Raw genomic sequence first — 17,758 nt, 5'->3', positions numbered from 1 at the left:
GTAGTACATTTGGCACAGTACAGCAAACTGACAGTTAATATTTAAACATTTAACATGTGACATTTCAAACAATTTTGAACAGAAATAGTTAATGCACAAATATATATATATATATATATATGTATATATATATATATATATATATATATATATATATATATATATATATATATATATATATGCGCACTAATTGACTGAAAGAGCACGCACTTGGTGTGATGATGTCATGTTATCGATGGAAAAATGCATTTTTAGACAATATGATTTGCCTGAGCGGCTAGGAGACCCCGAGAGTAACAAGCGGTTGCCTTGTTGCCTTTCCATTAAGAACAATAAATTAGTTTTTAGTATAAGTTTGCTGGTTTCAAGAAATGTAATGCCGAGCGCATATCATTATGTCAAGATAATGGCACTAGCATTTACTTCATTTAAGAATATTTTTCAACATAATGAGAAAAAAGGTCTCATATTTGTTTTTTCTATCAAGAAAAGTGCATTTGTTATTAGTGAGAATATACTTATTTTAAGGTATTTTTGGTTTCATTGAGGTTAGCTAATTTTACTTGTTTTGGAAAGTCTTGACAAGCCACATTTTCTTGTTCTATTGGCAGATAATTTTGCTTAGTTCAAGTAAAATACCCCTCATTTTTGCATTTTTTTTTTCTTGTTTTTGAACACTGACTTTTTGCAGTGTACCGGTACTAGTAAAGTACCGCGATACTAATGAATCATATTCGGTACTCTACGCCTCTAAAAAGTACGGGCATGACAGCGCGTCGTCACGTCGTGACATTGCAGGTTTTACGAGCTGAGGAGCATGTTCGGCAGCGCACACACACAGAGTACTTACAAGCAGACACAGTGTGTAGACAGAAAAGGGAGAACGGATGCATTTTGGCTTAAAAAGATAAAGGTGACGTTAGAACACTGAAACACCCTCAGGAAGAGGTGCTTTAAGACATGGCTAGCTAGCTAGCAGCTAACATCCATCCGCAGTCGGCAGTGTTTTAGCTACTTCTAAATCACTAATCCTTGTCTCCATGGCGACAAATAAAGTACCTTTCTTACAAATATCATAACATGCTTCATTAAAGTTAAAGTACCAATGATTGTCACACACGCACGAGGTGTGGTGAAATGTGTCCTCTGCATTTGACCCACCTTGTTCACCCCCTGGGAGGTGAGGGGAGCAGTGAGCAGCAGCGGTGGCCACGCCCAGGAATCATTTTTGGTGATTTAACCCCCAATTACAACCCTTGATGCTGAGTGCCGAGCAGGGAGTTAACGGGTCCCATTTTTATAGTCTTTGGTATTACTCGGCCGGGGTTTGAACTCACAACCTACCCATCTCACTCTAACCACAAGGCCACTGAGCAGGATACACCATACACACCATAGGAGGATACAATAGCTCACCGCTAACAAAAGCTGACACTCCTGGATGTAAACAACAGCCGTGGGTGGATCTACACCTGACATCCACTGTAATGATACCAAGTACAAGAGCGTATCTAGTCGATACTGCTATGTTTAAGTCAAAATGACTTGTGAAAAACTCACGACACCCCTGATCAACGTTTCCTATAAGGTGCGCGCCTGTGCAATTGCGCACTGCTCAAGCGTCCTCTGCGCACGGAAAATCTATGCCACGCACAAAATAAAAATAAATAAATAAACAAATAACAATTTTCGACACACGGACACGACAGAAAAAACAGTTTTCATCATCATTGTTCAAATATTGTAACGTCTGTCGAGACGCTTTGAGGACATGAATTCCATCCATCACTTTACTGAGCAAAACTCTTTATTGTCGGCCATAAACACATCACCAAAACATTAGTAAAAAAATTATATCTAGCAAAAGTGGTCATTTTCTGCAGTACAAACCAGACCAAAAGCAACTTTGTTATATCAACAGCAGCCGCTCGCTCTTTCTCACTTGCGCCAACACATGCACATATGGCACTTAGCCAGTGATGCGTTTACAGCCAAACAAAAAGTCGGACAACTCCAACACCACACATAAAGTGTCATTCCAGGTCGTTACACTATGATTTACCAATCAAATGTGTGCTTATACTAGTGTCATTTATTAGGAATGTTAATTTATAAATATTAATCATGAAATACTGTTAATACATTAAATAAATACTAATAAAAATGTATTTTTTACAAACAGGAAGTTGCAGGAATGTACACATGATCCCCTGCTTACATCTCATTGTGCAACATGTGAATGTTTTAATGGGAACTAAATGCAATGTCTGAAAGGGGTACACATTATTTCCAAAGCAGAACCTCCACCCAGACAAACAATACAAGTACACAGTTCATGAAAAACAATATTTGTTGTTATTGTCATTGTAAGTGGGCCTATAGACTTATTTTAGAAAATAACCTCATGGAAATGACTGCTGTCATTTGATTATAATAATAAGAGAATGTTGTCTGTCTATCTGTGTTGACCCTGCGGTGAGGTGGGGACTTGTCCAGGGTGTACCCCGCCTTCCGCCCGAATACAGCTGAGATAGGCTCCAGCACCCCCCGCGACCCCGAAAGGGACAAGCGGTAGAAAATGGATGGATGGATGGAGATTGAACTTGTTATTCAGTCAGGTTTGGGACAGGTGTGCTGCTGGTGTAGCCACAGTGTGCACGTCTGATGTTGCTCACATGGGCTCCACTGAATGCTCAGGGAGTTTTGGCCTTTGCTCACACACATGAAAAATTAGAGGGAACATTGCCCCTGATCCAAACCCACATCCTGGCAAGGAAAAACTCAAAAGCTGGGGGAAAAGAAGATGAAGGTACCCCCCCAACAGTGTGTATAATCATTCAATATAATAGATCATGTGGGAGTCCAGTCAATGGGGAAGACAAGGGATCTTATTCCGGGTCAGCAACACGGAGATCCACAACCCGGGTTGTCAATTGAACACTATTTAGTTTTCTAGTAATTGCAGTGAATGCCTCGTCAATTCTCAGCATCCTAAGACTCCTGGTATTGAAGCTAAATGATGGCGTTTTTCTCAGCAGCCGCGCTGCAGCTGCATCGTTTGTCATCGCCGCGGCCTTGAAGTGAGAACATGCGAGCTGCCTTTGAGAGCGGGGGAGTCCAGCTCCAGGGTGCCCACACAAAGAGAGGAGGAGCAGGACTACGGAGATGAGTCAAGTAGCCAGCGGGCACAGACAGCTTGGCTTATCAGGCTAAATTAAAGGCAGAAACATACAGGCTGCGTTTTGTTCCACCTTGGAACAAAGACGAGGCGGATGTCGAACTCCCAATCACGATCTGTGTGCTTATTAACGTCACTTAATTATAGATCTTTATTTCTATTCTGGTTTCTGTTTCTATTTGCCAAACCTTACGTCTTCTTATCTGGGGGATGTATTAATAGCGGCTTTATTTGCAGAACTGCTGGTGCGAACTGACCCAGATCATCGTAGCGTGTCAGAATCTCCCAGTTAAACGCTTGATTTTCAACATTTAAGGCCTCTTTTTCAACGCTTCACATCTTCTAATTGCCATGTGTGTGCTTTCTAGGGTTGTCTCTATACCGGTACCGGTACCAAAATGCTATTTGATACCACAAAAAAATTGCATTATTGGCTTTATTTTTTTCATGGACATAATTTCTAGGCACAGTCAAGGCGTTGAGGGGATCTGGTTTGGTGGCTGCAGGATTAGGTCTCTGCTTTTTGCAGATCAATCAATCAATCAATCAATGTTTATTTATATAGCCCTAAATCACAAGTGTCTCAAAGGGCTGCACAAGCCACAATGACATCCTTGGTTCAGATACCACATAAGGGCAAGGAACAACTCACAACCCAGTGGGATGTCAATGAGAATAACTATGAGAAAACTTGGAGCGGGGGAGACCGGATGCAATGGACGTTGAGTGGGACTGACATAATATTGTGAAAGTCCAGTCCATAGTGGATCTAACATAATATTGTGAAAGTCCAGTCCATAGTGGATCTAACATAATAGTGAGAATCCAGTCCATAGTGGATCTAGCATAATAGTGAGAGTCCAGTCCAAAGTGGATCTGACATAATAGTGAGAGTCCAGTCCATAGTGGATCTAACATAATAGTGAGAGTCCAGTCCATAGTGGATCTAACATAATAGTGAAGGTCCAGTCCATAGTGGATCTAACATAATAGTGAGAGTCCAGTCCATAGTGGATCTAACATAATAGTGAGAGTGCAGTCCATAGTGGATCTAACATAATAGTGAGAGTCCAGTCCATGGTGGATCCAACATAATAGTGAGAGTCCAGTCCATAGTGGATCTAACATAATATTGTGAGAGTCCAGTCCATAGTGGATCTAACATAATAGTGTGAGAGTCCAGTCCATAGTGGATCTAACATAATAGTGAGAGTCCAGTCCATAGTGGATCCAACATAATAGTGAGAGTCCAGTCCATAGTGGATCTAACATAATAGTGAGAGTCCAGTCCAAAGTGGATCTGACATAATAGTGAGAGTCCAGTCCATAGTGGATCTAACATAATAGTGAGAGTCCAGTCCATAGTGGATCTGACATAATAGTGAGAGTCCAGTCCATAGTGGATCTAACATAATATTGTGAGAGTCCAGTCCATAGTGGATCTAACATAATAGTGTTAGAGTCCAGTCCATAGTGGATCTAACATAATAGTGAGAGTCCAGTCCATAGTGGATCCAACATAATAGTGAGAGTCCAGTCCATAGTGGATCTAACATAATAGTGAGAGTCCAGTCCAAAGTGGATCTGACATAATAGTGAGAGTCCAGTCCATAGTGGATCTAACATAATAGTGAGAGTCCAGTCCATAGTGGATCTGACATAATAGTGAGAGTCCAGTCCATAGTGGATCTAACATAACATTGTGAGAGTCCAGTCCATAGTGGATCTAACATAATAGTGAAGGTCCAGTCCATAGTGGATCTAACATAATAGTGAGAGTCCAGTCCATAGTGGATCCAACATAATAGTGAGAGTCCAGTTCATAGTGGATCTAGCATAACAGTAAAGGTCCAGTCCATAGTGGATCTAACATAATAGTGAGAGTCCAGTCCATAGTGGATCTAACATAATAGTGAGAGTCCAGTCCATGGTGGATCTAACATAATAGTGAGAGTCCAGTTCATAGTGGGGCCAGCAGGAGACCATCCCAAGCGGAGACGGGTCAGCGGCGCAGAGATGTCCCCAACCGATGCACAGGCGAGTGGTCCACCCTGGGTCCCGATTCTGGACAGCCAGCACTTCATCCATGGCCACCGGACCTGTGCCTCCCCTTCCACAAGGGAGAGGGGGGCAGAGCAGAAAAGAAAAGAAACGGCAGATCAACTGGTCTAAAAGGGGAGTCTATTTAAAGGCTAGAGTATACAAATGAGTTTTAAGATGGGACTTAAATGCTTCTACTGAGGTAGCATCTCTAACTGTTACCGGGAGGGCATTCCATAGTACTGGAGCCCCAATAGAAAGCGCTCTATAGCCCGCAGACTTTTTTTGGGCTCTGGGAATCACTAATAAGCCGGAGTTCTTTGAACGCAGATTTCTTGCCGGGACATCTGGTACAATACAATCGGCAAGATAGGATGGAGCTAGACCGTGTAGTATTTTATACGTAAGTAGTAAAACCTTAAAGTCACATCTTAAGTGCACAGGAAGCCAGTGCAGGTGAGCCAGTATAGGTATATATATAGGTATATATGTATAAAAAGGTATATACAATATAGGCATAATATGATCGAACGTTCTTGTTCTTGTCAAGAGTCTAGCAGCCGCATTTTGTACCAACTGTAATCTTTTAATGCTAGACATAGGGAGACCTGAAAATAATACGTTACAGTAATCGATGATGTGGTCCTGATGGCTTCATCTGGCCAGGATCTTCAGCTCTCACTGGATCGGTTCGCAGCCGAGTGTGAAGCGAATAGGAAGAGAATCAGCACCTCCAAGTCCGAGTCCATGGTTCTCGCCCGGAAAAGGGTGGAGTGCCATCTCCGGGTTGGGGAGGAGACCCTTCCCCAAATGGAGGAGTTCAAGTACCTCGGAGTCTTGTTCACGAGTGAGGGAAGAGTGGATCGTGAGATCGACAGGCGGATCGGTGCGGCGTCTTCAGTAATGCGGACGCTGTATCGATCCGTTGTGGTGAAGAAGGAGCTGAGCCGGAAGGCAAAGCTCTCAATTTACCGGTCGATCTACGTTCCCATCCTCACCTATGGTCATGAGCTTTGGGTTCTGACGGAAAGGACAAGATCACGGGTACAAGTGGCCGAAATGAGGCTCTCCCTTAGAGAAAGGGTGAGAAGCTCTGCCATCCGGGAGGAGCTCAAAGTAAAGCCACTGCTCCTCCACATGGAGAGGAGCCAGATGAGGTGGTTCGGGCATCTGGTCAGGATGCCACCCGAACATGTTCGGGCACGTCCGACCGGTAGGAGGCCACAGGGAAGACCCAGGACACGTTGGACAGACTATGTCTCCCGGCTGGCCTGGGAATGCCTCGGAATCCCCCGGGAAGAGCTGGACGAAGTGGCTGGGGAGAGTAAAGTCTGGGCTTCTCAGCTTAGGCTGCTGCCCCCGCGACCCGACCCCGGATAAGCGGAAGAAGATGGATGGATGGCTTTATTTTAACAAAAAATCTTACGGTACATTAAACATATGTTTCTTATTGCAATTTTCTCCTTAAATAAAATAGTGAACGTATTAGAACAGGGGTCCCCAAACTACGGCCCGCCAGCGTCCAAAATCCAGCCCGCAGGAAGTCTCAAGTTTTTTAAATTTATTTGTCCTTTCTAATCTTTTTTCTACCGCCTGTTACTCTCGGGGTCTCCTTGCCGCTCAGGCAAATCGTATTGACTAAAAATGTTTCCATCGATAACGTGACATCATCACGCTCGCGCCGCAGTGTCGGCACTCTTTTACTCTATTAGTGTGTGAGGAATATACTATATATACATTTATAAATATATATACACACACACACACAGCCCGGCCCCTGGCCACATTTTTTTAACCCAATGCGGCCCCCGAGTCAAAAAGTTTGGGGACCACTTTACTATACAACTTGTCTTTTAGTAGTCAGTAAACAAACAAAGGCTCCTAATTAGTCTGCTGACATATGCAGTAACATATTGTGTCATTTATCTACCTATTATTTTGTCAACATTATAAAGGACAAACTGTAAAAATTGATTATTAATCCACTTGTTCATTTACTGTTAATATCTGCTTATTTTCTCTTTTAACATGTTCTATCTACACTTCTGTTAAAATGTAATAATCACTTATTCTTCTCTTCTTTGATACTTTACATTAGTTTTGGATGATACCACACATTTAGGTATGGATCCGATACCAAGTAGTTACAGGATCATACATTGGTCATATTCAAAGTCCTCATGTGTCCAGGGACATATTTCCTGAGTTTATAAACATAATATGATTTTTTTTTTAAAAGGAAAAAAGATTTTGTGACGATAAAAAATATTTGATGTAATCGTAGTAGTATCGACTAGATACACTATTGTACTTGGTATCATTACAGTGGATGTCAGGTGTGGATCTACCCATGGCGTTTGTTTACATTGTGACGCCGGTGATCTATTCTATCCTCCTACGGTGTGTAGTGAAGCATGTTTAGCTATTCCTCATCCTGCAGGGTTGATACTTGTAAGAATTTTACTTTATTTGTGTCATGTCTGTGTAATCATGTTTTGTCTCAGTCATGTTTTGTTTAGTTATTGGACTTTTTAGTTTCTGGCTTTTCACTCCCTTGTCTTGTTTCCATGATTACCCATTAGTTTCACCTGTTCCACGTTTGGACTCATTGTGCACTCTTGTTTGTCACCATAGCAACCCATTAGTTTTCACCTGTCACGTCACGCACCTGTTTCACGTTTTGAGTCACGCACCTGTTTTCGTTAATCATGTCTGTAGTATTTAAGTTAATTGTTTTTCAGTTTGTCTTTCTGGTGACATCCCCACATTTATGCTCTGCACATTTCTGACTCTTTTTTTTCATGTCCATCGTTCACGCTGCTCCTTTTTGTCCATGCCAAGTAAGTTTTGTTTATTATTGCCACAGTTAGTGTTTTTTGTTGTTCATAGTTTTTGCCTTTGTGCAAGTGTTTGGTTTCATAGTTTGTTCTCCGCCATTGTGTGCGCCTTTTGTTTACTTCCTTGTTTTGTAATAATAGTGTTTAAATAAAAAATGTACCTTCATTCCCGTCTCGCCCGAGCCAACTTTCCGTTGCCTTCGAGAAAAACTAATCCCCAGGACCAAGTCATGACAATTTGTTGCCATGGAAACAAGGATTAGTGATTTAGAAGTAGCTAAAACACTGCTAGCTAGCCATGTCTTAAAGCACCTCTTCCTGAGGGTGTTTCAGTGTTATAACTTCACCTTTATTTTAAATTTTTAGGCCAAAATGCGTGCATTCTCCCTTTTCTGTCTACACACTGTGTCTGCTTGTAAGTACTCCGTGTGTGTGCGCTGCCGAACATGCTCCTCTGCTCGTAAAACCAGCAATGGCACGGCATGACGACGACGCGCCTTCATGCCTGTAAAAAAATAAAAATAAGGCGAACCGGGACTTTTCAAACAGAGTATAGTACCATTTTTGATTCATTAGTACCGCGATACTATACTAGTACCGGTATACCGTACAACCCTGCAAAAATAAGCATTCATCAATTTCCCTCCGAGCTGAAAAAGGTGGTGAGGGCGGGTGCGACGTGCTCGCTTGATCGGGGGGAAATTGAATTTAGCAAGAAAATTGGAGCTCCGTAGGAGTGAGAAGTCACCTAAACGGTTCATTTAGGAGGCGGCGCTGTTGAAGGTGTCACGGCAGATCTTGGTGAAAGTGACAAACGATCGTGTCTCCAATCAGTTAAATCCTCGCCATGTTGAATGAACGTCACGGCGACGCCAGATATGAATCATGTCTTCCATTTCCCTCAATCCATCACGGGCTTCTACCTGGAGTTTCTAAATAAAGCCGTGATGTTCCTCATGTAGGCCACACTGATGTGGGCCAGGCTGCTGAATAAATAATGCTGACTGGGGGATTACCGCAGCTTCAGTGCAACGTGTCTACCCTTATAGTATCATATCACTAAAAGTGCTCCTTTAGTGATGACTTTTTCAATCCAGATTGCGTTGAGTCTGGATTAAAAATGTGCCTTTACACGATAACAAAAGCTCAGCTTTGTTTGACACAGCAGTATGTTTGTTATTGTCGTCTGCAGGTAATCATAGAGGGCCTGATTTACAAACCCCGTTTCTATATGAGTTGGGAAATTGTGTTAGATGTAAATATAAACGGAATACAATCATTTGCAAAACATTTTCAACCCATATTCAATTGAATGCACTACAAAGACAAGATATTTGATGTTCAAACTCATAAACTTTATTTTTTTATTGCAAATAATAATTAAGTTAGAATTTCATGGTTGCAACACGTGCCAAAGTAGTTGGGAAAGGGCATGTTCACCACTGTGTTACATCACCTTTTCTTTTAACAACACTCAATAAACGATTGGGAACTGAGGAAACTAATTGTTGAAGCTTTGAAAGTGGAATTCTTTCCCATTCTTGTTTTATGTAGAGCTTTAGTCGTTCATCAGTTCGGGGTCTCTGCTGTCGTATTTTACGCTTCATAATGCGCCACACATTTTTGATGGGAGACAGGTCTGGACTGCAGGCCGGCCAGGAAAGTACCTGCATTCTTTTTGTTACAAAGCCACGCTGTTGTAACACGTGCTGAATGTGGCTTGGCATTGTCTTGCTGAAATAAGCAGGGGCGTCCATGAAAAAGACGGCGCTTGGATGGCAGCATATGTTGTTCCAAAACCTGTATGTACCTTTCAGCATTAATGGTGCCTTCACAGATGTGTAAGTTACCCATGCCTTGGGCACTACTGCAGCCCCATACCATCACAGATGCTGGCTTTTGAACTTTGCGTCGAGAACAGTCTGGATGGTTCGCTTCCCCTTTGGTCCGGATGACACGATGTCGAATATTTCCAAAAACAATTTGAAATGTGGACTCGTCAGACCACAGAACCCTTTTCCACTTTGCATGAGTCCATCTTAGATGATCTCGGGCTCAGAGAAGCCGGCGGCGTTTCTGGGTGTTGTTGATAAATGGCTTTCGCTTTGCATAGTAGAGCTTTAACTTGCACTTACAGATGTAGCGACAAACTGTATTTTGTGACAGTGGTTTTCTGTAGTGTTCCTGAGCCCATGTGGTGATATCCTTTAGAGATTGATGTCGGTTTTTGATACAGTGCCGTCTGAGGGATCGAAGGTCACGGTCATTCAATGTTGTTTTCCGGCCATGCCGCTTACATGGAGTGATTTCTCCAGATTCTCTGAACCTTTTGATGATATTATGGACCGTAGATGTTGAAATCCCTAAATTTCTTGCAATTGCACTTTGAGAAACATTGTTCTTAAACTGTTTGACTATTTGCTCACGCAGTTGTGGACAAAGGGGTGTACCTCGCCCCATCCTTTCTTGTGAAAGACTGAGCATTTTTTGGGAAGCTGTTTTTATACCCAATCATGGCACCCACCTGTTCCCAATTAGCCTGCACACATGTGGGATGTTCCAAATAAGTGTTTGATGAGCATTCCTCAACTTTCTCAGTATTTATTGCCACCTTTCCCAACTTCTTTGTCACATGTTGCTGGCATCAAATTCTAAAGTTACTGATTATTTGAAAAAAAAAATGTTTATCAGTTTGAACATCAAATATGTTGTCTTTTTATCATATTCAACTGAATATGGGTTGAAAATGATTTGCAAATCATTGTATTCCGTTTATATTTACATCTAACACAATTTCCCAACTCATATGGAAACGGGGTTTGTATATGAATGATGTAGATCCCCTCGACTTGGTCATTTAAAATGTAAGTCGCCTGCAGGAAAAGTGTGGGCTCCCCTGCTTTACATGAATTATATTTCAGGCCACAAACAAGCTGAGAGAGACTGACTTGTTATTACTTCAATTGGAACATGCATATAGTTCAACAACATGTCGGAAAAGCAACATCCTTCTTGACATCCATACAATGCATATATTTATGTGTGGAGCCACTCAAGTTAATCATCTGACAGCTCAGTGTGGACGTGCAGAGGCTCAGATGATGAGAATATGACAGCAAGTCAGTGGGTGCAGCAGTAACTCAATAGATGTACTGGACAAGTCAAGACCACGGTCAGGGGACTGACTCAGCTGAAGGACGGAAAAGCTTGTGGAAATCTGGCTAATTTCCTGCACTGTTTTGTGTATCTTGCATTAGAATAATGTAGGCTTGACTTCACTGATGCGTGTTTGTGTGTGATCCGACTCTTGTCCCTCCCCTCCCCAAATGGAGACAGTGCAGGGAGAGAAAGCTGGATGTGGGATTTCAGAGATAATCTTCCGACCAGATGGCAAAACATCCGATATTCCTTTTGAGGTCCTCCCCACCCCCACGTGATCCCCTGGCAAGGGCTGCGGTTGGTGTGTGGCTGTATAGGCTAGGGGTCCCCAAACTACGGCCTGCGGGCCAGATCCGCCCCACCAGCGTCCACAATCTGGCCTGCGGGGAAGTCCAAAGTTAAAACAAATAAATAATAATAAATCGGTCCTGTCCTGTCCTTTTTGTTTTTGTTTTATTTGTATCTGTCCTGTCTAGCTGCTCAGGCAATTCATATTGTATTGTTGAAGTGAAGTGTATATATATATATATATATATATATATATATATATATATATATATATATATATATATATATATATATATATATATATATATATATATATATATATAATATCATATATATCATATTATACTGTATATATATATATATATTATATTATATATATCATATTATACAGTATATATATATATATATATATATATATATATATATATATATATATATATATATATATATATATATATATATATATATATATACAGTATAACGTGTGTGCGTATATATGTGTGTATTTTGATATATATATGTGTGTATATTTAGGAATGTGTGTGTGTAGTGTATGTATATATATATATATATATATATATATATATATATTTATATATATATATATATGTGTGTGTGTGTGTGTGTGTGTGTGTATATATATGTATTTGTGTATAAATGGGTGTATACGTGCGTATATACGTGTATATACATGTATATATATATATATTTGTATATATTGATCTATCCATCTATATATATATATATATATATATATATATATATATATATATATATATACCTATATATTTATATATATATACTGTATATATATATATACATATACATATACATACATACATACATATATATATATATATATATATACTGTGTATATATATATATATATATATATATATATATATATATATATACATATATATTTATATATATATATATATATATATATATATATATATATATATACTGTATATATATATATATATATATACATATACATACATATATATATATATATATATATATATATATATATATATATATACTGTATATATATATATATATACATATACATACATATATATATATATATATATATATATATATATATATATATATATATATATATATATATATATATATATATATAGATAGATAGATAGCCTGGCCCCCAACCAAATTCTTTTTAACCAATGTGGTCCCCCAAGTCAACAAGTTTGGAAACCCCTTGAATAGACAGTACGGGTACCTAAAAAATCGATCTACATCCATCCATCCATCCATTTTCTACCGCTTATTCCCTTTGGGGTCGCGGGGGCGCTGGAGCCTATCTCAGCTACAATCGGGCGGAAGGCGGGGTACACCCTGGACAAGTCGCCACGAATCGCAATTTTTACTCATCCTGATTTGAAATTGATTCATAATCTCCAAAAATACAAAAAAAACCAGGTTTTTTTTATAAGAACCAATTAAAAAAATAAAACATTTTTAAGCCATCTCCATGCACCAAGAACAAGTTGATCTAACCTGTAGCCTGTTTTGAAAAATGTAATTGTAAATGTTACACAAAATAATATATTGCGGAAATCAGTTTGAATCGAGAATCGATTCTGAATCAAATTGTCAAACCAGGAATCGGAACGAGAATCCCGTTGAATCGAGAATCGATTCTGAATCAGATTGTCAGCCCAGGAATCTGAGTCGAAAATCCCGTTGAATCGAGAATTGATTTTGAATCAAATTATCAACCCGGGAATCGTAATCGAGAATCGATTCTGAATCAGATTGTCAACCCAGGAATCTGAGTGGAAAATCCAGTTGAATCGAGAATCTATTCTAAATCAAATTGTCAACCGAGGAATTGGAATCGAGAATCCCGTCGAATCGAGAATCTATTCTGGATCAAATTGTCAACCCAGGAATCGGAATCGAGAATACCGTCGAATCAAGAATCTATTCTGAATCAAATTGTCAACCCAGGAATCGGAATCGATAATCTCATTGAATCGAGAATCGATTCTGAATCAAATTGTCAACCCAGGAATTGAGAATACCGTCGAATCGAGATCTATTCTGAATCAAATTGTCAACCCAGGAATCGGAATCGATAATCTCGTTGAATCGATAATCGATTCTGGATCAAATTGTCAACCCAGGAATCGGAATCGAGAAAACCTTAGAATCGAGAATCAATTCTGAATCAAATTGTCAACCCAGGAATCGGAATCGATAATCTCGTTGAATTGAGAATCGATTCTGAATCAGATTGTCAACCCAGGAATCTGAGACGAAAATCCCATTGAATCGAGAATCTATTCCGAATCAAATTGTCAATCCGGGAATCGGAATCGAGAATCCCGTCGAATCGAGAATCTATTCTGAATCAAATTGTCAACCCAGGAATCAGAATCGAGAATCGATTCTGAATCAGATTGTAAACCCAAGAATCTGAGTCGAAAATCCTGTTGTATCGAGAATCTATTTTGAATCAAATTGTCAACCCAGGAATCGGAATAGAGAATCCCGTCGAATCGAGAATCGATTCTGAATCAAATTGTCAACCCAGGAATCGGAATCGAGAATCAATTCTGAATCAGATTGTCAACCCAGGAATCTGAGTTAAAAATCCCGTTGAATCGAGAATCTATTCTGAATAAAATTGTCAACCCAGGAATCGTAATCGAGAATCGATTCTGAATCAGATTGTCAACTCAGGAATCTGAGTCGAAAATCCTGTTGTATCGAGAATCTATTTTGAATCAAATTGTCAACCCAGGAATTGGAATCGAGAATCTCGTCGAATCGAGAATCGATTCTGAATCAAACTGTCAACTCGGGAATCGGAATCGAGAATCCCGTTGACTCTAGAATAGATTCTGAATCAAATTGTTAACACAGGAATCAGAATCAAGAATCCCGTTGACTCGAGAATCGATTCTGAATAAAATTGTCAACCCGGGAATCATAATTGAGAATCGAGAATCGATTCTGAATCAGACTGTAAACCCAGGAATCTGAGTCGAAAATCCTGTTGTATCGAGAATCTATTTTGAATCAAATTGTCAACCCAGGAATCGGAATCGAGAATCCCGTCGAATCGAGAATCAATTCTGAATCACATTGTCAACCCGGGAATCGGAATCGAGAATCCCGTTGACTCTAGAATCGATCCTGAATCAAATTATTAACACAGGAATCGGAATCGAGAATCCCGTTGAATCGAGAATCAATTCCGAATCAAATTGTCAACCCGGGAATCGGAATCGAGAATCTCGTCGAATCGAGAATTGATTCTGAATCAAATTGTCAACTCAGGAATCAAAATCGAGAATCCTGTTGAATCGAGAATTAATTCTGAATCAGATTGTCAACCCAGGAATCTGAGACGAAAATCCCATTGAATCGAGAATCGATTCTGAATCAAATTGTCAACCCGGGAATTAGAATCAGATGCAATTGTTCGGTGCTGAAAGAGTCCCACCTCTAATAGAGCGTGCAAAATGATGCGTGGAGCGCTTAACAACGTCCACGACGTCACAATCATCCCGTGACCTGGTTGAGGAAGTGAAGACGGGGAAAGGGGAGGGCGCTTGTAGGGGGTGTGCGCTGTCAGAGCAAGCCGAGACAAAAGCGTCTCCTTCTCCCTCCCACTCCCACTCCCACTCTCACACACCCCGGTGAGAAAGCGAAGCGGGCAGAATGGACAGAGTGATAACAACAAAGAGAGGAACTTAAAGCGCGTCTTTCCCGACCTCTTTTGTGTGCGCGCGCAAGCTCGCGTGAAGCCGGCGAGCAGGCTGGACGGGACGGCGAGGACCCCCACCTCACTCAGCGGCACACATGCTCACACGCCCACGGACACCATGCTGGTCCAGGGAGCGGTGACACCGGGCAGGACCCGCCGGCTGATGCTCAAGCTGCCGGTGGGGACACTCAGGAGGAATAGCGGAGAGCGGGTGAGACTCACTTTCTCCCTCTTCGGCTCTCGTGTGTGTGTGGAGGGGATTCTCGGCTAATCCAGGAGCCGGTATTAGTTTGGAGTTGGCGAAGGGCAAAGCTTTTAATCTCCGGGGTGGACAATTACTCGCGCGAGTCTGTCAATCCTTCCTTGAGCTCTGTCAGCGCTAATGTGTTCAAGTGTGGTCCTCAGTGTTCAAGGTTGTTGGAGGACTCGTCTTTGGTTCTTTTTCCTGACGCATCCACATTTCATCCAGTCAAGTCTCCTACCAGGTTGATTGGCAACACTAAATAGTAGGGCTGCGAATGTTTGGGTGTCCCACGATTCGATTCAATATCGATTCTTGGGGTCACGATTCGATTCAAAATCGATTTTTTTTTTTTTCGATTCAACGCGATTCTCGATTCAAAAACGATATTTTCCCGATTCATAAGGATTCTCTATTCATTCAATACATAGGATTTCAGCAGGATCTACCCCAGTCTGCTGACATGCAAGCAGAGTAGTAGATTTTTGTAAAAAGCTTTTATAATTGTAAAGGACAATGTTTTATCAACTGATTGCAATAATGTAAATTTGTTTTAACTATTAAATGAACGGTGGCAGAGGGGTTAGTGCATCTGCCTCACAGTACGAAGGTCCTGAGTAGTCTTGGGTTCAATCCTGGGCTCGGGATCTTTCTGTGTGGAGTTTGCATGTTCTCCCCGTGACTGCGTGGGTTCCCTCCGGGTACTCCGGCTTCCTCCCACCTCCAAAGACATGCACCTGGGGAAAGGTTGATTGGCAACACTAAATTGGCCCTAGTGTGTGAATGTGAGTGTGAATGTTGTCTGTCTATCTGTGTTGGCCCTGCGATGAGGTGGCGACTTGTCCAGGGTGTACCCCGCCTTCCGCCCGATTGTAGCTGAGATAGGCTCCAGCGCCCCCCGCGACCCCAAAGGGAATAAGCGGTAGAAAATGGATGGATGGATTAAATGAACCAAAAATATGACTTATTTTATCTTTATGAAAATATTGGACACTGTGTTGTCAAGCTTATGAGATGCGATGCAAGTGTAAGCCACTCTGACACTATTGTTCTTTTAAAAAAAATTTTTGTAAATGTCTAATGGTAATGTCAATGAGGGACTTTTAATCACTGCTATGTTGAAATTGTAACTAATATTGATACTGTTGTTGATAATATTCATTTTTGTTTCACTACTTTTGGTTTGTTCTGTGTCGTGTTTGTGTCTCCTCTCAATTGCTCTGTTTTGTGTTGCTGGGTCGGTTTGGTTTTGGAATTGGATTGCATTGTTATGGTATTGCTGTGTATTGTTTTGTTGGATTGATTAATTTAAAAAAGATTTTAAAAAATTGAAAAATATTTAAAAAAATAAATAAAAAAATAAAAAATAAATTTTTTCAAAATGAGAATCGATTCTGAATCGCACAATGTGAGAATCGCGATTCGAATTCGAATCGATTTTTTTCCCACACCCCTACTAAATTGACCCTAGTGTGTGAATGTGAGTGTGAATGTTGTCTTTCTATCTGTGTTGGCCCTGCGACTTGTCCAGGGTGTACCCCGCCTTCCGCCCGATTGTAGCTGAGATAGGCTCCAGCACCCCCCCGCCACCCCCGGAAGGGATAAGCGGTAGAAAAATGGATGGATGGAAGTCTCCTATCACGCTCCATGGAGGTTGGGTGTGATGTTTGTGATAATGGTTTTCCAGCTTAGACTTGGAATGTGCAGATTTTTGTGGTGAAGACAGGCTGAAACCTGCCGGGTGATTCACTCACCCTTTTGTGCTCTTTGGGAAAGTTGTGTAGCGCGTTGGCAAGCGTGTATTTGATAAACCATTCCCCGCTCAGGCATGGCGGGATGTCATCTCTCACTGGGAATTAAGAGAGCCTGACGAAGAGGAACTTTTTGTAATTTTGCCTATAATTCACAATCCTTATGAGAGACATCAATTAAAGTCCACTTACAATGGAGGCATGACGTCTATTGCAGTGGTCCCCAACCACCGGGCCACGGCCCGGTACCGGTCCACGGCCCCGTACCGGTCCGTGGATCGATTGGTACCGGGCCGCACAAGAAATTTAAATATATATATATATTTTTTTTTTTTTTTTTTTTTTTTTTTTTATTAAATCAACATAAAAAAACACAAGATACACTTACAATTAGTGCACCAACCCAAAAAACTTCCCTCCTCTATTTACACTCATTCACACTCATTTGCACAAAAGGGTTGTTTCTTTCCGTTATTAATATTTCTGGTTCCTACATTATATATCAATATAGGTCAATAC

General features: G+C 40.8%; 1 protein-coding gene across 4 annotated transcripts in view; it reads left to right on the top strand.

Annotated features, from left to right (window-relative positions):
* Positions 1–17,758, top strand: part of frmd4a (FERM domain containing 4A) — a 458,149-nt gene that overhangs the window by 223,174 nt on the left and 217,217 nt on the right. The window contains exon 1 of one of the 4 annotated variants that reach the window (XM_072913961.1): positions 15,144–15,458. The exons of the other annotated variants lie outside the window; for them this stretch is intronic. Coding sequence (XP_072770062.1) covers positions 15,366–15,458 — 93 coding nt within the window. The 5' untranslated portion in view covers positions 15,144–15,365. Of the gene's footprint in view, positions 1–15,143; positions 15,459–17,758 lie in introns of those variants that run through there. 4 annotated transcript variants of the gene reach the window in all.

The sequence above is a fragment of the Nerophis lumbriciformis genome, linkage group LG10, assembly GCF_033978685.3.
Source record: "Nerophis lumbriciformis linkage group LG10, RoL_Nlum_v2.1, whole genome shotgun sequence".
Classification (NCBI taxonomy): domain Eukaryota; kingdom Metazoa; phylum Chordata; class Actinopteri; order Syngnathiformes; family Syngnathidae; genus Nerophis; species Nerophis lumbriciformis.
The sequence above is the reverse complement of the archived record's forward strand: the minus strand, read 5'-3'. Positions and strand labels throughout refer to the sequence as shown.